The sequence below is a fragment of the Emydura macquarii genome, unplaced genomic scaffold (assembly GCF_026122565.2).
Source record: "Emydura macquarii macquarii isolate MOO-44397 ecotype Brisbane River unplaced genomic scaffold, CSIRO-AGI_Emac_v2 contig_2384, whole genome shotgun sequence".
Taxonomy (NCBI): domain Eukaryota; kingdom Metazoa; phylum Chordata; order Testudines; family Chelidae; genus Emydura; species Emydura macquarii.
Window position 1 is genome coordinate 1 of NW_027132521.1, and position 23,072 is coordinate 23,072.

Consider the following 23,072-nt stretch of genomic DNA (forward strand, 5'->3'; position numbering starts at 1 on the left):
ATAAGATCATGTAATATTTGTTATTTGGGTAACATCATTTCTTCTTTGTTCCCTGAACTGATTCAAGAGCCTCTCTCTTAGGTAAGATGTTACCTGAGTCTGCAGGACACTAATAAACTGATCCTTTTCTTCCAAGGATGCATCAAATTCTTCCTGGAGATGTTTCTTAGCTTGTTGATCCATTTGGAGCTCCTAAGGAACACAGAAACAAGTTTCCAATGCAAAATGTAAAGTTAGTTTAAAAGGTAACTAAAATGTTATCATGAAATAATCTCTATACAATGTTTCAAGATGGACTAATAAGGTTTTTGCTGATTTAAATTTGACTGCAATTTTATGTACCCAGAATATGAACCAACGTTAACATAGCTACTGCCAGACAACATGTATGTAAAACATTCAATTCATCTGATCACAATTACAGTACCAGCATTCCAAATTAGCAAAAGAGATCTGATGTAAGAGCACGCTTTTTCCCCTCTCTTTCAAGAGAAGTGAGGTAGTGCTTGTGATGAGATCACTTCAGGTCTACTCCTGAAAGCTGCCACACGTATTCAGTTCCTTTGGAATTGAGATCACATGGCCCCTCGCAAGACTGAGCCCTGTAAGACTGAATTCTTAATTTATCCATAGATTAAATCAAGTTTCCCTCACTGCTCAAACAACTTGCTTCTATTCTGACCAGAAAGTTACCCCTTCTAATGCAGACGGTAGTCAATCTCCACTCCTATGCCTCCTTAATAAGAAGGCTAACAGAGTACCAACTAATTTTAACTATGACAGTGCCTTTGTCAAAAATATTTGGCCACTAAAAACTCTTCACTTCCCTGAATGGACACTGAATAAGGGACTACTGCAATAACCTAGATTAAATGTTAATCAGCGATTTTGCACCAAAGAGTTAGGTACATCATTAACAATTCCCTGAGCCATCATATCTCACTTGGTTTCTTTTTCTTCTCCTCTGAAAGGAGTAAAATATTCCTAAACTCTACAATAATACCTGCATATTACTTACTACTGGGAGAATTCTGCGCCACTGTGCTATGCAGAATTTGCACAGAATTAATGTTCTGCACAGAATTTCCTTTTCCCCCAAAGAATTGGTGCTGCAGAGCTGCTGGCTACCACTAGGAGCCGCTGGACCATCTCCAGCTCACAAATAGTGCTAAGTGGAGGGGGACAGAGCTGGAGAGTTCCCAGAATGCCCTGAAGGAAGGAAGCGGTGTGAAGAAAACTCTATGCAAGCCCAGGACCCAGCATCAGGCTGTTTCTCTCTCTGGATCCCTGGGGAGGAGAGGTGTCAGTGTCTGAGCCGGGGAGCCCCACAGCTAGGCTCTGGGAAGAAGGGAATGTGGATGTCTGTGACGGGGGGGTCCTTGCAGCTGGGCTCTGGGGAGAAGGGAATGCAAGTGTCTGACCCTTACGCTGGGCTCTGGGAATGCGGGTGTCTGGCCCCACAGCTGGGCTCGGGGGCTGGAAGGGGGCAAAGAAACAGGAACTGGGTTGTTGTGAAGGTTTCTTTAACTCTGTACTCCTGGGGGAATCTTTTTTGTCGTCTGTATTGTTACAGACAGTTGCCGACAGGTATTTGAAATAAATTACCAAAATAATTGAAACTGGCATGATTATATAGTGTTATTTTAACAGATAAAATATTCAGAATTTTAAAATATTGTGTGCAGGATTTTTAATTTTTTGGCACAGAATTCCCTCAGGAGTAATACCGTAGCAGCAAATACAGTACAACAGTGCTCTAAGTGGAGAAGGGTATGTGTGTAAACCTCATTTAAGTGGTCAATTGCTAAATGCTCTACTAGAACTAATTAAGACTTAGTAGGATTAATTTTCATCTAGGTTTTCTGCTGACTATAATAAATGAATGCATTTAAACATGCATCCATTGTAAATCATTTCCTAGGGTTTTAGTTTTTAAAAAGTCATTTTTATCTACACATATGTCCTCAATGATATATTTCATCAAGATATTTTTAAAGTAAGTTTACCAGGTAGAACTAGTGGACCAAGTCTAATTACCACCACTTCACAGGTGCCTATTCTGAGAAAAGCATTTGCCTATAAGAGAACTGCACCTGTAAGCCTGGATTTGTGCAAGCCATGAAGAGACAGGAGGAGACAAAGAGCTGGGGACAAGACCTTGGTCACTGACTGTTCTCTTTATTCCCTTTTGACACTGTTAACCTCACTTTTAAGCTCTAAGTCTTACTGCTTATCCCTTACCTTCATAGATGAGTTCCAGATGTCATAACTGAACCCTCCCTCCCTGATGTCAGCTTTGAGAACAGCAACTGCCTATGAAGAATAGTATCTGTGTGAGCTTACTATAGGAGCCATGCAGAGACAAGACTGTGTTTGAGAGCAGAGTTCCAAGACACAGACTGCTCCTTTCACTTCTCATTCAACTGAGTTCACTTTTTAGCCTTGCTTTGCTTACAGTTCTCACTATCTGTTCATTACCCTTTTTCCTGCACTTGAGCCTTACCTGCAATACTTTCAAGCTGGCAAAGACAACAAGTAGGAGAGCTCAGTGTGACTACAAATGCCAAAGAATTCCACTGTAATAAATGTAAGTTACAGATGATAAAATGTTCCTCTGCAGTATCTACAAACCCTTTCTGATCCTCATCTGAGAACTGGAATACCAAAAAATGTTTCTGAAAGTATTATTGGTAAAGAACAAAAAAGGCAGGCAGGGAAGCATTAATTTACAGGGCACTGTTATGTTGTGGACTTATCCTCAAAGGAGACTCAATTTGGCCTCCATTTCTACACAATAAGGGGCAACTCTTTTTAAGAAAGGAAACTTGTTTATTTAAAACAGATTTTGTTTACAAGAAATGTATCTGCATTACCAGAAACACCTATGATTAATGTTTTAAAAATATAATCATTTATACTATTTAATTTTTTCATTTCTAAACAATGAAAAATCAATCAAGTCATTTTCAGTTTTTTTCATTCTGTTTCACTTCCTTAATGCAGTAGTGTTTGGGTTTCAAAGACTACAGGGAAATACTTCATTTTAAAAAATGTCATTTGATTTTTTTTTTTAAACTTGTCACAATATTTATATTGATCTTAGGTTTTATTAAAAACTTTTTTCCTCAAAAATTTTAATTTTGGGTCAAATTTAAGTTGACTGTGTCTCTTCAACACACAAATATCAAAAGTTTAATAAGGATTTATGATCTCCTCCTCCTAAGCCTACTTTTAATTTAAGGGGGAAAAATGAAAAGAACTATCAAGGGTATTAAAATCTCTTACTTCCTTAAGAACTTTCCCTAGATATGTGAAACTGTTTATAGTGATATATATACACCACAGTAATCAAACAAAGATGACAAAACAATCCATAAGAGGTGATGCTCACAGTATCATGATAGTTAACATTTATAAACGATCCTTAGGGATGCCACACACTAAAGAATTTTACAAACTATAGGAATCAATACTTTCATTTACCTCTACGGTAGAATCTAGCAACTAAATGCACAACACTACAACTGTCAGACGGGAAGTAAAAAAATATTTATGTTTTTCCTTAGTCTAGAATTAGATGCTTCGTTCTGGAGGCTATATATACTTTTTTACAGGACCTTCAGAGTTCTTAAAAATTTTACAGATACCTACTAGTTAGAGGACTAAATGTACTAGGAAATGTGGATCTGGATTGAGAGTAAAAAAACAACTTGGCTCTGCCACTCACATAAGACACCACAGGTCAGTTTACTTATTTGGGGGGAAATCAGGGCATCAATGTACAAAGAGAATAATTATACTTCTCTTCCTCCGTAAAGCACTTTGAAATCCTATGGATGAAAAGTGCTGAAGAGACAAATATTATATTGATACTACTACTACTACTACTAGCCAGAGACTTTATTACAACCCACATGAAGGTTGGGGCTGCACCATGGTGGGAAGTCCAGGCCTCCTGCCACTGCCTGGATACGGAAACATTTTGAGATTTTTTACCAGGTGCTACCTTTAGATCCCACTGTTTGGGTACTCTGTTATTTGAATCAGCTTCTGGTTATTGATAAATGTGTTGCTCTTCCCACATGAACTTGACAGAAGGAAGAAGGAACTTTCTGTCTTCTCTTCGTAAGTCCCCAGGAGGCTCTGATGGGGAACCAGGTTTCTGGTTGTCTACCAAACAGCTCGCAAATAGAAGATACATCAACCAGGAAGCGATGGGATTGACCCAAGTACCTAACTTGCTACTGCTCATGAAATTACAGCAACAGCATGACTTTCACATGATCCTTATCAGTTTCACTGTTGCTTCACAGGGTTCTGAAAGATAGTGACTAATCTTTGTTAATTTCATGCTGTTAATTTCAGACAGAGAAAATTAGATGTGGGTGTGGATGTATAAACTCAGGAAGACAACTCTGTAATTTACAATTGATTCATATTTGGAAAGTTAGGAATCTTGAACTCTACAGAGTTGATGGCTTAGACCAACAGGCTCACCAAGGAAAGCTTCCTACTCATTTTTTATTTTTTCAATATCTTGTTTTAAACAATCTTTTCCAGAGGTGCACATGTAATTTAATACAGATTACGGAAATCCTGAATGAATTCAATATTATATAACTACTAACCCTTATATAAAGTTATCATCAGTCTTAAGCTGTGCATATGACTATGGTTTTCAGGGAAGATGTACTCAGATTTTAGAGGAAATTATCTTTACAAAAAGCACTACAAGAACCAAAGTATCTTTTAAGGAAAGATCTGTCTAAATTTCTCAGTAGAGACCCAGCTCCTAAACCATTGCATTGGGAGTTTTGTTACTTCATGGAAAAAGGGTCATGCCCAAATGAGGATGTTTCATTTTAGATAATTATAATATGACTGCCACGGAAATTTTACTTACATTTCTAATAATGGGTGGGAGTAGCTGATTTGTCATCTCCCATCATCTTGTGTAAAAACATTATAGATTTTGTTAGAGAAGACAGAATGTGATCACAAGTCAAAATTACTGAAAGTTACAATTAAAATTCTATATACTCTGCTCACCTGAATTAGACCCCACATTGATGAGGAACAGCACTTTGCGATTATAGACCAAAAAATAATTTAAAAGAAGGTTGGCACACAAGGAAACCTGTGAGACCCTTCTTGCCGATGAATGTGAAATACGGTCACTTTATTTTAGTGTGATTATGCCTAAGGACCTCCTGTTATCTTTACTAAATAATCTTCTAGGTTATTTGTTTGGCAAAACATATAGGAGTTTAACCACCTAAAATCTCCTAAATTAGAATGACTGATACAATGACATTTCAAGGATCTTAGCAACAGTGTTGGAAGTTGTAGCAACAAATGAGAATATGATGACAGCAGTCCATGGAACCCAGTGACATCAGAGCAGCCAGTTAAGGAGAAGGTGTTTGGTTCTGAATGAATGGAGGGACTAAATTTCTGGGGGAGCTTGTTGTGAAGAGTTAGGAACATGTGTGAATTGAAGACTAATATTGCTGAGTGAAAGCAGAGCTGATATCTCACTCTGGTGCCCAATACCTGTGTGGTAAGTGGCTTCAATTTCTGATAGTATTTCGTTAGGGTTCTTTAACTTGATTTTGTTAAACAGTCAGAATAACTTACTGTCTCTATAACAGTTATTTGTTAAAGTTGAGACATGATTCCTGTATATTTTGTAAATCCTGTCAAAGTTAAATTAAAAGGACTAAGGGACTTCGTGCCAATGAATTTACCTAATGATTTACCTAATGTGCTACTTAAATATACACAGTATATATGGAATTGTTTTGATATTTCAGTTTATCATATTTATCTCCACTAATCCTGATTTTAATTATAATGTGTCATATGATACAAATATTTTTGCAAATAAGGAATGAATCAAAAGCATGGCACTGATTTAAAGAATAGGTGCTATATGGTGGAAATTAGAGCAAGATAATGCCTCTTCATAGACTAGGATCTGCTCATAGTTTGTTTTTGCTCAATAGTAAAAACAGGAGAATAAAGGGGTACAAGTTAAAATAAACAACAACTTTTCAAAAATCACCAAGGCTGGAAAGAGACTGTATGAGAAAGTTATGAAATTCAAGGTAGCAGGAATTTTTTTTTTTTTTTTGGTAAATAATAACTTAGTATTTTTCCATCATCTGCTTAAAGGTGATTTTAGGTATTTCTATAGTGCCTATGCTGTAGTAACTAAGCACGCTTAGTCTAAATAGGTAGGGTACTTCAAATCTTGTTACAAAATTATCAAATTATTTACAGATCATCTTTGGAAAATGCATATTAAAATGATGCGATTCCATTTCCAACCACTGAAGCAGTCACAAATTTCATATCCTCATCCACTATTAGGCCTTATCTATGTTGCAAGAAGAACCACATGCTAGCATCAGTTCTGCCAGTGTTAGGGGGTATCCATGTTATAACTTTTTTGGGGTGGGGACAAGAGGAATAGTGAGAACAGGCAAACATAGTTCTATTATAATGTTACGGAACTGTGCTTTATCCTGGATCAAGACAGTAATGGAAATAAGCAAGATAGGAAAGAACATAATACAAATAAAAGTGGACAAAAATGGTGAAGGGAATTCCAGGTTTATGACAGTGGTATTCTAGAATTTGTTAATTACTACAAACTAAAAAAAAATGCACATCAAAGGATAAATCAGTGTATTTTGTATGAATTTAAAATATTCAACCATCAATTGAAGTTACCTCTCGTAGTTCTCCAATTCTACGAAGTGCTTTATCCTGGCTCTGGCTCAATATACCCTTAATGAAGGGGAATAAATAGAATATTTTCAGTAAATTCAAATTTTTTACTTAAAGTACTCAAACTAAAACCACAGATACTTTACGTTAGTATACAGGACTTATGTTCTGCATCTCTCTTCCAAATCAAGCTGCCTCACTACCTTGACTTGTCAAAGTATCAGTACAAAACAGGTTACTTACAAACTCTAAAACCAAGCATTAAAAGTCCCTTTGTGTTGATCCTGGCTGCTGCTGCTTTTAAAAATCAAAAGGGCAAATAAACCACATAAAAATGTAGCAAGCATCCCCCACTGAAGATCCACCATCCAAAAAACACAGCCTCTTTTTACTCTCCTATAACTTGTGGTTTCTATTTATCATTATTATTTCTTGAATTTAACTTTTAATCTATTATGATATTTTCTCATTATTCCCCAGCTTTTCAGAATGCTCACTTACTTTTTTTCCCCTGGAGAACACTAACCTCTCATTTTTCCACTGTCTGTGTTTTCTCTTACCCCTTCTCCTCCTCCCCCCATCCTCCTTTGTTTAAAAAAAAATAAATAAAAAAATTCTATGGGTCTTTCCCCAATGGATTTCTTTAAATTTTACTTTTTGCCCAAGTTGTTTTTTGTTGTTTAAAATAACTGTTCCATGTGTTTAGCTACCCACACCTTCATAAACATATTTTTTCCCTGTAGGATACACAATGGCTTTTCATTTTCCCCGTTTTTCTCATACCTGCTATATGGGTTTCAAAAAGCTGTCTGCTACTTCATATGCAAGCAAACAAAGGGAGCTTTTAGAGCTCACATACCTAGTATTCCTCTGCTACAGCAAATATAAGAAGTGAGTGAAATGATTACTGTGTCCCTTCACACACAAATTTATGGAAGTACTAAATTATTCTATGAACGGGATAGCAAATTTGGAAAGATTTTGCAATGTGTTAACACTAGTATAGAATTTAGCAACGGGACACTGCAGAAATCAGGGGGATAAGAGACTTTAGATCCAGTGTAACACATAGTACACAAGAACTCTGCCTTCAACACTTAAAAAAAAGTGAGGATGATATATGTGATATTGAAAGGAAAACTACAAAACTAAGTGATTGTGGAATCCATACTGCATGTAAGATACACACAAGTACCACCTTATGTAAAAAGAGTTTATTCTAGATGATTCAATTTATTTAGCATGAGCTTTTTTTGCCTTTTTTTTTTAAATACAAAAGAGAATACATTTCAAACTGTTACAGAATACTGAACCACAAAAAATCTCTAATACGAAACCTTAGTAGTAAAAATAGTTTATTGTTAGTGTAATTTATTTCTGAAACACCAATAGAAAAAGAAATGTTATCTTTAAAATAAAGAGCTTCGCCTATCTGGCTTCTTTTTCTTTAATTACTAGTACATCACTTACATATTTTACTATGCAAGAGAGGAACATTTTAAAATTTAGAAATATACTCAGGAAATATAGGAAGAATTGTAACTCTTACTTGTAGTTTTTTCTTCTCTTTCTGGACAGTCTGATAGGCAGCGACCAGCTAAAAATATACAAAGCAAGCATATTGGTTAATTAACTCCAGCTCCATTCATCATTATCCAATTTGAAGATAAATCTTTATATCTTAAGCAAGTTAACTACATTCTCAAACTCCTCACTTCACCACGTAGGCTCCTAACATATACCTTTTTCATGAACACTCCGCCTTTGGATAGTAACATAGGTAAATATTCTCAGCAGAGGAATGATTGCTAATAAAATATTTTCCCAATAAAAAATATGTTTACATTTCAAAGCCTGAATGGCAAAAATGAAACAGGAAGGTTACTCAGCATGCCATGTACCTTTTTTCCCCCTCAGAGTAAAGCCTTTAAGCGTAGGTTATAAAATAAGTTTCATGCAGGTAGTCAAAAGAATAAGGAGTACAGGTGTAAAGCTACACCTCTGAAAACTACCCTGTGCTTCTATGTACCTTATAAATCCCAGATAGACTAAGTTTTCATTTTATAATATGAGGATGTACAAGACAGAATGCATATAACCATTGTAAAGAGAGGCTCCTACAGCATTGAACTTCTTCCCATTCACCTCATATACACCCAGCTGAACTGGTGGACAAAGAAAGATTGTAACTAGACAAAGTTTCTCATTGTAGTTTGACAGACAATGAATAACAGCAAACTCAGTTTAATTAAACTTTGGTTATGTTCCCTTACCATTTGCAAAGCTGGCAGGCCTACATCATAATGGCACTTGAGTGCTCGAGTGTAAACTTCTGAAACTGCTTAAGCAGTACTCTGTTTAACCCGAACTGAATGTATCTAAGATGCCACACAAAATCCTAATATACTGTGCTGGAGAAAATTGGGGCAGTTAGCAATTTTAAGCACATGTGGTGTTCCTGTTAAGAAAAAAGATTCTTGGGAAAGAAGAGAATAATCCATAATATTGTAAAAGAACATTCAGTTATGGCAATAGCCATTGGGGGATTTTGTGGGAATAGGTAGACTCAAAGCCAACTCCCCTTTTACATCATCTATTATTAGAAGCACAAAAACAATTATTGTAGCTGCATGGAAATCCCAGTGTACATGCCTGAATAATAAAACAGTTTAGGAAGCAAAGGAAATCTGTTCAATGAAATAAACTAACAGATTTTTAGAGAGAATTAGGAACTAATTAATAGACCATACTCAGAATCAGGACATTGAAGAAAACCTCTTTAGTAACACTTTCTTTAGAATTATACAAAGATCACTGGGTTTACATAGGTAAGGTTTAGTTTATTGTACATTAACACAGAATGAATACTGCAGTGACTAGCTAGAAAACACTGAAAAGTATGTAATTGTGCCTTCAGATTCTTAGTGAAAGGAAAGAAAATGAATTTTTTGGATTTGTTTTGTTCATTCTAATTGTAACCTATTTCGACAATAAGATTGAGAGATTAGGGTGGCTGTCCGTGGACACATATGAAACAATAAAAATAAAATATTTTTACTCCCTTTATTGTCACATCTGGAGTCAGAGTTGCACAGGAATGTCTATATTCACAGACAAAGTATATTCGGAGAACCATAAAGATTTTTGCAATGTTCAATTCTGAACACAAAATAGTATTTAAAGAAAAAAATGGGGAGGGCTGGCTTTTCAGATGAATTTTAGAAAATGAAAGTGATCAATTTTAATTTTAAAATAATGAAATCAATGGTCCTTGAACGTAAACAAGGGAAATACTGTTTGCTTTTAACTAGAAATTAGTGGGGTGGGACTTAAAATCAAAGACCAAAGGAGACAAAATAGAAACAAACATTTGTATGTTATACATGGAATACATCAATCAGAACATGTAAACATGCATTTTTGTATTTTGTCTCTGAATGCTATTCTTGAAAAGTACAATCTACTGCCATGCAACTGCATCCCATGCTAAATTCACTGTGAAACACTTTTACAATTGCAAATTTGAGCGATATTTCAGTTATATTCAATATGGCAATATCTATAGTTCAGGAAAACTTTCACAAGTATATTTTTCAGATGACTCAAGAGACCTCAAATAATCCAACTCAGTTGGTGGTAATATGGTTTTGTTCATAAACAAGAGAAGTTAAATATGTCAATGTTCTGTAAATTACCAAAACAAAAAAATCATTTGCCATAACTAGAAATATGAATAATAATTAAAAAAAAACAAACAACCCACTAAGTTTCAAGTTAGTAGCCACTAAGACTCTTGTCCCAAATACATAGCTCTTGAACAGTGAACTGATACATTTCTTCCATTTTTTCAGTCCTTCACTGCTGCCTCCCTATCAACACTCTCATTTCCTCTCTCCACTATTTACGAAAGTCAGACATTTTCCTACCTCAGAATATTTTCCTCTGTAGTTGCCTAAACTACGTTCCATTCTACGCAATCGTTGTAACAACTGTTCTTTGCTGAGGCTGTCCATGTTTCCCAGTGACTCTTCTGCCTCACTTTCAACATCAGATGGTGGATCAAATGTGGGACCAGTAGTGTCAAAGTCCAGTCGATTTAATGACTCTCTTGAAGAAGTTCGTACCAGGGATTCTTTAGAAGAAGAGCGGAACAGGGATTCTTTCACTGGACTTCGAAATAAAGATTCCATTGAAGGAACCCGGAGTTGGAGTTTCTGTGCAAAAGTCTGAATGTCACTTAACTGCAAAAATAAGGGAATTGATTACTTTGGTTCTTCAATAAATCAAATCAATTAAAAATATAGGTATACACACACACACACACAAATACCATCTTCATGGTGATTTTCCTTTTTCTCTGAAACAAGACTACTTATCTATTGTAACATACTTTGAATTAAGCTTCTGTACTAAACCCTATAGTAAAAAATCTAAATTAATAGCACCGTAGCAATAATTTAGAAAGGTCTTTAAATGATCATTAATTTGTTCTTTTTAAAAAGCATCCAACAACAAAAACTTAATAGTTGCATAAATATCATCTTTGCTCCTAAATTACAAAGGAAGTCATATATACACTGTTAAACAGAAGCCAATATTTTACAGCAGCTTTATAAGGCATTAAACATATCTCAGAGACATTGAAGTATGTTTCCTATGACCCACATAGTTAATTTATTGTAGACGTACTTACACAGTAAATAAATGTAGTTTTTAGTTTCTGACAGTCTCATTTCTTTCTATTCACTCCAAATACTTAGCTCTAATATGGACCTTTCCACAGCAAAACAGTAAAATTATACAAGTGAAGTTCTCTAATGGCAGTTCTCTAATGGCACTGAAGTTCTCTATCTTCTAAAAAGTATATGTATTAAACATATCCTGCACACTCATCCAGTATTCTACCACAATTTTTTTTAACCCTACCAAAACTTTTTTTTCTGGGTAGAAACTCACTTTGCATCCATTCAACACAAACTGTTTTGCAAAAGCCTAAAAGTAATACCCTGCTACTCTGATCTTTCATACTAGCCATGTCCATGCTATTTGGGGTAAGACTGGGGGCCCTACTATATGTCTTCAAATTTTATTAAAATGGCCCACTGGAAGGGAAAGGGAGGCTCAAGTAGCTTCACACATCTACATCTACCTTTCCCACAAAATTACCCTTTATTAATAGCAATCCAACAGATTAAGCAGCCTAGAATCTTAACTGGCAATCACTGAGCTGTGCAATTTACACATCAAAATATATTTGGCCACATTGACTAGCACTGAATCACCTGAACATACCAACATAGGCTAAATTAGTCAATAGCATTTTTAGTAAAATGAAAATACTATAGAAAATGATACCTGGGGAGAAGATGGTTCATTTTCGTTGTTGTCTGTAGATTTGGGGGCTGTTTGTTTAGATACATTCTATGAGGAATAAAACAAAAATATTAAAAGAAAAGGAACACAATGTAATGTACAAAGAAACCCACTAGTTATAAACAGCATCCCTGTTCTGTGGCTTTGTAAGTTTTTTTAGTAAACGTAATTAGTACTTTTTCCTTTTAATTCTTTATTAAAATGCCTTCATGCAAACTGCAACTAGTATGTTAAGTTTTGAAAAAAAAAAAAAAACAGATTGCTGCAATATGCAGAACTACAAAGCAGCAATATGTGCATGGATTAATACAATGTGAGAACTGCAAATGTCAACATCTCTTCTTAAAATACTCACAGGACTTATTTATTAAGAAAGGTACCAAAAACAAATGGAAATGATAGCAGGAAAAGTGTGATTGATGACAAGTATTACACTATAACCACATGGGTTGTAAGCAATTACCATATTACCTTCCTCATATCAATATGCTCAGAAGCTTATGACTAAGTACAGAGAAAGAAATGACACTTTCAGAAATGTTATGGTACGCAAAACTTTTTAAAAATAAACATTCCTCCTCTATTCCCAAATGAAGCATCAACAGAAAGCAATAAAAAAAATTTTAATAAAGAATTTTAAAATGATTTCCTTTTCCTCTCCCACTGTTTACATGAGTTCAGCTGCTTCTTGACCTATATAAATCCAAATACTCTACTGGTAATTCAAACGAATGCAGATTGAAGAGGTAAACATGCTAAAACCTGGAAGTGAGGATCTTTAAGGGTAAGAACTGCAAGGTATATAAACTGAGCCAAAAATAAGAACAACATTATAATGAAAACATTAAAATTATATAAAAAGGATTTTTTAATCAAGGTAAGTCAAATAAATTTAACACAAACATTTGTATGTAAGTCATTACATGCAAGACAGATGTACAGTATTCAGATATTACTACAACAGCAAATGTCATGGGTTTAATATAATATTTCTACAATATATATAATTATATTGTATATATTTACTGTAAAGGCTAAAGGAGGCACACAGGAAGGAGAAAGAGTGCTCCAAAAAGCTGAAAAGGACTTCAGATGGATTCAGCAGGGTGGATGGACTCAGGATGTCAGGGAAGAAGGGAATACATAACAGACAAGGAAGACTGAGAAGGATACATGTGGTACATCCAAACTGACATTGCACAAAATGAGCAATAGAATAAACCAAACAGAAAGTCTGTCTAGTTTTGGAAGTTGCATTTTGTCTACACTGAGTACAAAATCTGTATACTCCTTAAGAGGACTGCACCCCTAAAGAAAATACCAATTTTCTTGGGACAACTATTGCTTCCCTACAATCCCTGTGTATTCTAATTATGGGGTAGTCAGACCTTTCAATAGGTTTTACTCACAACTACATGGCTCTTAATTTTCACTTTCTATCTTAAAAGCTAGTAATTAGGGAGACCTAAATAAAAATATAAACTTCTGTTTTATCATCACTTGTATAGTACCAATACTATGCTCAGTTCTGTACTGCACATAAATGGAAGATTATCCTTGCTGCAATGAGTTTACAGGCTAAGGACTTGTCTACATTTGATACACTATGGTGGCATAGCTGCAGCTGTACTGCTGTAGCGCTTCAGTGCAGACGTTCACTACAGAAATGAGACGGGGTCTCCTGTCCCCAAGAGGTGTAGCTAGGTCAACGGAAGAATTCTTCTATCAGCCTAGCACTGTCTATGCTGGAGGTCAGGTCAGCTTAATTACATCACTTCAAGAAGTGGATTTTTCACACCCATGAGCAACATAGCTCGGTAGACAACTTTTTAGTATAGACCTGGCCTAAGTAGACAACACACATCAGACACAAGATGTGCCTGGTGACCGTATCATTGATTTAGCACAGAGCTGTGAAGGTTTTCTATGTCTGTTTCATAAACAAGTATTTTAGCATTTTTTAAACAAAGATTGAAGCGATAGTATATGTTAGTGTCAATCAGGTATTTATAATGATAAAAAACCATGAACTGCATCTAAGAAAAGCATCTAAGGATTATTGTGAAATGCAGTTTCAAAGTTGAAACCAAAATACATCATCAATGTGACCCTAAGAGCACCCCAATGCCAGAGGTCACAGGGCTCACTGCTATCTAGCAATGAGTCTCAGTTGGCCTGACTAGATCACTGTATCCCAACTCACTATTGTCATAATCTGTATCGAAAAGTATCATATGTAAGTATCATATGCAAACTTATAACACACTGGTCATTAATATTATTGAGTGGTGTATCTACAGGTAATATAAGCAAGGAGAAACAATGGAAATATATGTACATAATAAGTAAACTAAGTTATCAAACTAGTAAATGGGGGGAGATAACCACTTTACTATCACGATGGGTAGACTACAAAATTTAACATGGCATCAGCTCCCTGGTGGGCAGCAAGCTGAGCCCCCAGGAAGGCTTCTTGACTTTGAAAACAAAGAAATTTTAAGGATATAAATAGAGAGAAAACCCCATTTTGGCATCCTTCACCTGAGGAGACAAAGAAACTATGCACTTTGGGGCTCTTCGATGGAGTATGGCTAATGACTATGGTGAGAAAACAAAAGACTCCGGTTTGTTAAATTAGGTTTTAGTATTTTTATTTTTGTTTGTTTGTAACCATTTCTATTCCAATTCCTTCTATTTGGTATCACTTAATGATCTGTTCTTTGTTAAAAAAGATAATCTTATTTTATTATACAACCATCTCAGTGCAACGTTTCAAACTGAAAAATAAAATCCTCAGTCAAATCAACAAACTGGTGCAGTGTACTGTGTCTGTTTAAAGAAGCAGTGGACTTGACAAGGTTTTGTGAATGATACAGTGGGAGGGACTGGGCACTTCAAAGGAGATGGTTTTGGGAAGACTTGGGACTGCAAGGGCTGTTGGTGTCACTCTGCAAGGAGCAACCAGGCTGGCAGAAGCCAAGGTGAGCTCACTGTGCTGTAAGCAGGCTGCTGGTGCCCGGGCTGAGCCAAAGCTGCACAATAGGCGGTGACACATCACCTTACTGGGTGAATACCTAAATCGTCACAACCAGCTATCAACCATTACAGTACAAATTCACAATTTCATCTTAATTATGCTAAACTTTTTGTAGATTGTCCTACTGTATACACACACACCTCAAAGAATATACACCGAATTATTGTTTTGTAGTAGTGAATGGAAATAAGACTATTGTCTAATTTTATGCACCACCTAGGTACTAAAAATGGACCTCTACACACAGTTCCATGTTACAGTAATTTTAATATATTATGTTCTGAGGTAGGGGTCATATCTTAATATATCTATAATGTGCTTTGGGATCCTTGGATGGAAGATGCTACATTAAAACTTCACTAATTCACTTTTTTATATGTCACAAGCTTAAAATTCTTTAATGCTAGTGGATTTCAACAATTTATGTTCATTAAAACTAGAATCAAGGAGGCTCTGCTGGCATTTCCATAGCCTTGAACCGAGTGCAGATGAGGACAGTCTTCCTGCAGGCCACTGAAGAAGCATCACACCACTCGCTGGACCTCTAGCAGTCACTGAAGTTCTGAGTCAAGATTACTTGGATACTGCTACAGCCTCTTCAGGCTCTGATAACAAATAACCCCAGCTTCCCTCACATTATTCTGATAGATCTCTCTTCACTTCTATGGTGACTCAAACACAATCACACAGGAGCAAAGAAAGCACAGCCCTTGCATCTTCAGTACCAGCACCATCAGCAGGAGAGAATAAAAGCAGCTTGTAGTAGCAATAATAATGCCAGTAGCCTGTCTCAGCACTTAACATGCCAGGGCTTTCCCCTACTGATCCATAGCAAGCATGAGACCACCAAACCCAGCTCTGTCTACAGACCTCATTAACCCACAAATGAGATTCTCTTTATTAGTGCAGATTAGTCAGGTTCCATTGTATAGAAAAGAGGGGTCAGATTGAACTAGTGCATCCTAATGGAATTTTTCTGGTGCCTCCAAACCAATCAGCTATTTTTCCCCCACATAGAAAAAACAAATCCTCAGTTTCTCTCTAAGTTTCTGCCTTTTGTGGTTACAATGACAATTTCCTGAATGTGAACTGATACACCCCAGCTTGCCTGAGTCCACAGACAGCCTGAAAATATAGCTCAGAGGTGTGAACTGATTCATATATATCTCAGTGGCATAGTAAATCTGAAAATGTAAGTAGTTTAAGTGTCAAAATTGTTAACTATTTTATTACCAATTATTTTTCTGAAAAATCCATTTGAAAATTCTGAAATTGAGGGAGTAGGATCGGAAGAGTTTAGTGGACATTTTTCCCGCCCATAATCTGACTTCTTATACTCACAAGAACTCCACCTGAGAATAATATTTCACCCTGAACAGCCTTCTCAGACTCAGCAGAACGCAAGGAATAAAAGAGCTTCTCTCTAATTCAAAGTTGTCAGACCTCCACAATTTCCCCACTATGCCCCAATCTTCTATACCATATGCACCCTGTACATAGCCTTATAGGAAACAACATAGTTCTTCCATTTTTAATTTACCCTAGGAAGTTGAGCTCTGATTTAACATTTTGTTTCCAATGACCTACACTCATCTAAATAAAAATTTCTCTCTCAAACCTGTTTATTTTGTCCCTACCTTTCCCTATATCAAGGGGAGTCAAAGAAAAACTGTTCTCATGATCACTTCCTCTTCCTCCCATTCTTACCCCCCACAGTGTTTTTAGAAAAAGATTAAAAAGTGGCAGAGCCACAGAAGAAGCATTATTAAAAACACTGGCAATACCCATTAATGCTGAACTCACATGATTTTTTTTTCTATTTGTGCAGCTAGTGTACCCAGGAAGGGCATGTACAGCCATCACTTCAGCACACACAGAAATGTATGCTCCAAAATGCAGCCCCATTTGGGATACTACATAGTGCGCTGTTTTCCAGTGCACAACAGTCTATGGCTGGAAGCATAGATGAATACAGTACCTAATTAAAACTGCAGGGAGAGTTTAGGTACGCAGAAAGTACCTAACTGGAATATGGCCAAGAGTTGAACATGGCGAGAACAGTTAGGTACAGATCAAGTTCTATGGGATCTCTAATGTTAGTTGATTAGCACCTCTGTTTTACATTTTAGCAAACAGAGGGCACCCTCCAGAACCAGACAGTCCTCTTAGAACCATAGTAAAGGACTGATGAGGTACTAACACTGAGGGAACTGCTCCACATGCTAAATATCTGTAAAGCTTCCAAAGACCACCTCCAGTCCAGTACTGGTTAGCTTTCAAGATAGGAGCAAAAGCACAAGGTGGTATGGCTGCTGGTCACACCCTCATTCTTTTTCTATAGTTTATTCCCCTAAAACTTTCTGTGACTTCTCAGATTTCTTTTCCCTTCTACATGGGGAACAAAAAAAGCAACCACTTCAGTGGATGCCAAGAAAAGTGTAAATAGTGAAGCATGGGGAGACCCGAGCCCCTTGAAAACATTATATTTTCCAGTCACCATGCACCCAGAAATCTCATGGTACTGGAGCACAGAAGGTAGCCTTTCTTCTGATTTTAAGGGAATAGAAGTAAATGAAACACAGTCAAAAGAAGAGGGATGTCTGAAAGGAAACCTTGGTTAAGGTTGGAAATATCATTCCTTGGGGTGTGGGTTCTTCCTCCTCCACTCTCCTCGTTCTCACTCGGCTCCCAGCTCCAAGATTGGAAATATTGCTTTCACAATGTATAAGAAAGGGAATATACATTTGAAAAAACTGAGTTAAGTGCTCTTGCCTGAGTGATAGCACACTACTGAACTAACAGCCATGCCACCAACTAGGTGTGGCTGAATTTCAGTATGTACGTAAGAAAATGGTTTTCTGCTACCACCACTGGTAAATAACTTTTTGAAGGTGCAATATACCATACTTTTTGAAGTTCTTCTTTAGAAAAAGAACTACCATCAATGTTTATCATACCCATTTTCCTTCAAATAGCCAAAGACAAACGTTAAAAACTAGCAGAATGACATATAGCAGCATTTATAGATTATAGGCAAGGAACCTACAACCTAGTGGCAATTGTTTCTTGAAAGTTTGGGAAGAATGCAGTTTCCTGTGTAGCAGAAACAAAGTTAATTTTCTGTGTTAAAGTAAGTTCACATCATACAGCATACCAGCCATAAGCCATTGGGTATTATCCCCTGAATTTTAGTGCAGGGTTAGCAACAGAATAGTCAAGATGCCTTTGTGAGACTATAAGCCACAAGCAGCACTAGTTTTGCCTTCTAGAATTACAGTATTCTCCTCTCCCCACTAAAGGCATCACTGAAAGGGGCAGGAGGACTCACCACACTGTCACTCTGTGGTTTAGGTCGTTTGAGATCCAAAGCAAAGATAGTATATTCAGAGAGAAAAGCAGGCTCTGCTATCATCCCGGCTAGCAGCTGTGTCATTCAATGCAAAAAGCAGGGAGATGAAAAAAACACAAGTAATGAGAAAGAAAAAAAAAAATCAAAGAATGTTGCAAAATTTTATTTCACCATATCCATTTCTGCACAATGCTATAAAGGTCTACAAGATACAACATGGTACAGATAACCCACTGAGGAAGGCAAAGCAAGAACAGAAAACATTAAAAATATATTAGATCATTCATTGTCATAACAGCCAAGACCTATTATAATGATTATTTAGAGGGGAAAGAAAGTTGTAGCAAAAACGTGCCCTAATTTAGCCTTGCATGAGTAAATACAGTTTTGCATTGACACTATAGTTTTATTTATAAACATTTATGGAACAGGTATCTTGTCCTGATGTGTTAAAGTGCTTACTCACATCTTAGGATTTGCTTATGACATGAAATATTTACACTTGAAAAGTAATATCAATTATTTAATACCTACTCTAATACAACAACAATATAAATTATATACTTCTGAATATTTATCTTTCCCCTCAGGTTCATTAATTATGCTGTAAACACTCCTGTACTTTAGCTATCCACTCATACATAAGGACTGGAATCCTTAGGAGTTACTGACTGAGACAAGAAATTGCTAACTCAACTAGTAGTGTTTATATTTAAAATATTTTTAACAGCTTAGATGAGTTCGTAAACTCACAGAAAGTAAAAGCATCAATGAAGAGAGACTGTAGAATAACAATTCAAGTTAGTTATTATGTATTCATAGTTATTATGTATTCATTGTTAGGATAGTGTAACACATTTCAATATATTACTACAATTAATATATATTAATATATTTCCATATATTTCAAGCTTTTGCTGACACACACAATCTTATTGCCTAACATGTTGATCAATTCAGAAATTCTAGACTTCAGTAATCTGCTGAATGAATCACTTACAGGGCTTTTCATTTGTGACTTGTTCAGAAAAATACCGTTTCTCGATTTCAAGTTCCTAAGTAAAAACAACGAGAGTCCTGTAGCACCTTAAAGACTAACACATTTCTGCGGACATAAGCTTTCGTGGGCTGCAACCCACTTCGTCAGATGCATATACAGATGCTGCATACAGACTAACATGGCTACCCCCCTGGAACTTTTCAACATGGAAGTTCCTAAGTATTATTTCTAAGGAGAGACACCATTGCAAAATGATTAGGTTCCTGATCATTTTTAAATGGGTACATAAAGCTTTCTGTTACTGTGTTCATTGTATTAGTATTGTATTAATACATACATGACATGGTATCACAACACGAGTCAGGGCTAGGAAAAGAATAATTTCAAGAGGACACAAATGAAAATCTGTTCATCAGCCCTGGCTTACATCTCATTCTTTCCCATCCCTTGGTTCTGTTATTTAAGGCAAACCTTTGCAACAGAAATATAAACAAGAGCTTCAATAGATTATGTGCGTGTCTGAATACAGCACACATCTATTTCATCACAAAGATCAGCAGCCAGACTATTTGCTGCGGAATTCTTCCAGAAATTGAGGTAGGGAGGGAGGAAGGGAGAGAAGAATCCTTATCCCTGCCCGGAGGCCACTCTGCAACATCAGAACCACTAAATCTCTTTGTTGGAGTAGCTTCCATGTTTCTTGTGGCTCCCATTAAGCTAGAGGAACAGCCAATGAATCTGCTTCAATGAAGCTGGACTCCGCAACATTTGCCCATCAACTTTATTGGCTCCCCAAATCTTCTCTTGTTATGTATCCATGTTTTGGAGACAAATCATACACAACCCTGAGGAGCTGAGCCTTGAATGCTGGTCCTTCCAAAAAAGAGAGATCACAATTTCTAGTCTCTGCTCTTTCACTGACATTAATAATTTTTTGCACACTTCACTCTTCTTTCCAACCAAGGGCACTTTAGAAGGTAAATTACAGACAGGATAATTTAGAAGTCAAACAAAGTCATTTCTGGCAGAGTGGCAATAGAATCCTGGGACCACATACTGGGCTGCACCCCTCAGAAGGTGCAGCACAGAAAGTGTAGCCAGAGGGGGCATGCAAAGGTGGTTTTAAACCAACTTTCTACCACCCATATTCTAGGCTGCTCCATGGGCTGGTGCAGCCTCACAGGCTGCTCTAACTTACTAAAGCCTTACCTGCTCCCTATAGGCTTCTCTGAAGACAAGAACTGCTGGAGTGCAGACCATTTTGACCAACCCCCATCCTGCTCCTGACATTCCATGCTCCTTGTTCACCCTAAGCCAGGGCTGTGAGGAGGGGCACCACATGGTCATGTACAGTAGTTCTCAACCTTTTTGAGTGAAAGCCCCACTAGTTAACACTAGATAAAACACACACACCCCGAAACACCCCTCATTGGCCATAAACAAACATATATAATGATAACAACCCTAAATTACATAAATAATAATAAATTACTTTTACCTGAGTACGAAGCTAAGCCTTCCCTGGCGCAGCTGCCACTACATGCCCCGTGTGGCCCTGCCTCATCCCAGCCCTTATGGACTGAGCATAATGGAGACGGGTCCTGGTGGGTTGGCCAGGGCTGCTCCAGGCCTCTAACAGTACGGGGCTGCTCCTCTATGGCCGAGCGCCCAGCTGGTGTGGGGCTGGGGGGAAGGAAGGGGCTACTTCTTTGCTTCAGCCAGCTCAGAGCTCAAGGCTGCTCCTCTGCTCCAGCCAGCACATAGCTTGAGGCTGCTGTGCCCAGCGCGGAACTCAGGGGGCTAAATTACCTCAATATTATTGAAGCCTCAGGGACTCTCCCATAAGCACTGATGCCCCTGCAAGGAAGTTCCATACCCAAGGTTGGGAACTGTTGATGTACACCAGCTCTCTGTTACCTCTGCACTGGTGGAATTCCCTATGGGGCTATGCCTTTTTATTCTGTTCCAGCAGCATAAAAAGGAATCAGGTTGGAAGCCAACTTAAATTTCACTTACCACACCGCGTTTCAGAATGTGCCAAATGTATGTGCTTGATTGTGCATGATGTCTAATCACTAGACCATACACCCAACCCCTCCAAAAACAAGAATAGAACTCAAGATTCCTGATTACTTGCATTCCTCTGCTGTCTAGCAAATAGTTGTGTAAGCCACCGGTAAACTGTGTCATGTAATTATTTGTATTGTGGTAGCACTTAGAGGCCCCAATCATGGATTAGAAAACAAATGTGCTAAACACTATACAAACAGAAGAAAGGAACAGACAATCTTACAGTTCAAGCATAAGACATCTCCCTATAGTAGCTGATCCACAAAGAGATAAGAACTACTGCTATTAGTTGTTCCTTTAGTTCAAGTGGTAAAGAAGTCAGCTGTGGATCTAATGGTTGGGGTTATAATAATGCTGATGATGATCCATGGAGGATGTCAATATGATTCTACATAAAAAAAATGTCAGTTATCTTCTTACAAAAGCAAGGAAATTAAATACAAAGAGCTATGTTAAAAAAAAATGTTAAGGTCATATAGTTAATTACTCAATAGCGAGGAATGCCAGACATAAGGTTTTCCAGGTGAACCATAATTCGGTCACCATGTGCATATGTATTATCAAAAGAATTACATGATTACGTACTATTTTTTCTACCAGACCCCTGCCATTCAGTACATAGGATGGACACTGAAAAAAAGGGTTGCAAGAAAAGGGAGAAGTATATAAATTAGTGCACGTCTTTTTGTATCTATATCAAACTCTATTTTGTTTTGTGAGTGCCATTTTGATTGTAAAACTGCACTATTCCTTCAATATTCTCTTTTTACTTCCATTATGGACTAGAATATCTGTAAGTATTGGCAGAGGGTTAGCAATGCAGAGCAAACAAGGGTGTTAATTTAGATAATCCTCCATTTAAATGGAAGCACACTTCGACAGTGAGCTGGCTGAAGCTTAGGTGAACTAATTCTCCAAAGTAGGCTGGTAACCAAGCAATGGGCCACCTGACTAGGCACTTGATGTCAGCCAAGAAGGCCATCTGACCTAAGGAGATGGGAAAGAGAGAGAGACTGGCGCCTACCAGCTTTTTTTTTTGTTTGTTTTTGTGGGGGTGTTTTGTGTGTTTTCCTTTTTTGAGAGAGAGAGGCAGACCAGAACCAGAAGACAAGCATGCAAGGACTACTGGGAGGCTTGAGAGAACTGGCACTAGTGTCTAGGCTGAGGTAGTAGGTCTGCAGAGCCCTCATGTCCAAGAAGGGTGTCAGACATTGGTTCTGCACTTGGAGTGCGTGTCCAATGACTAAACTGTGCACAGAAAGCTTAAGAATATGTGGGATACAGTGGGTAGTAGATCCACATATAGCAACCTGGTTAGTGACAACCAGGCGGAGCTCATCCAGGGTTATGACTATGTTCACTTGTGTTTAAGGCACTGGACTAGGACCCAGGATAGCTAGGTTCTGTTCCTAGTTCTCTCGCAGATGTGTATGACATGCAGAGAAACTATCATAACACACACACACTACAGGGGAGCCAAATTAAGTTTGCATGGACAGCCTTAATTCCAG

At 37.2% G+C, this 23,072-nt stretch overlaps 1 protein-coding gene across 1 annotated transcript in view; it reads right to left on the bottom strand.

Moving 5' to 3' along the window:
* Positions 1-93: 93 nt before the first annotated feature.
* Positions 94-23,072, bottom strand: part of LOC137161854 (golgin subfamily A member 4-like) — a gene marked incomplete at its 3' end in the record, with an annotated part of 38,853 nt that continues 15,874 nt past the window's right edge. The window contains exons 3-7 of the mRNA XM_067561365.1: positions 12,088-12,153; positions 10,659-10,973; positions 8,282-8,329; positions 6,736-6,792; positions 94-192 (exon numbers count right to left, since the gene is read on the bottom strand). Of these exons, the coding sequence (XP_067417466.1) occupies positions 94-192; positions 6,736-6,792; positions 8,282-8,329; positions 10,659-10,973; positions 12,088-12,153 (585 nt within the window). The remainder of the gene's footprint in view (positions 193-6,735; positions 6,793-8,281; positions 8,330-10,658; positions 10,974-12,087; positions 12,154-23,072) is intronic.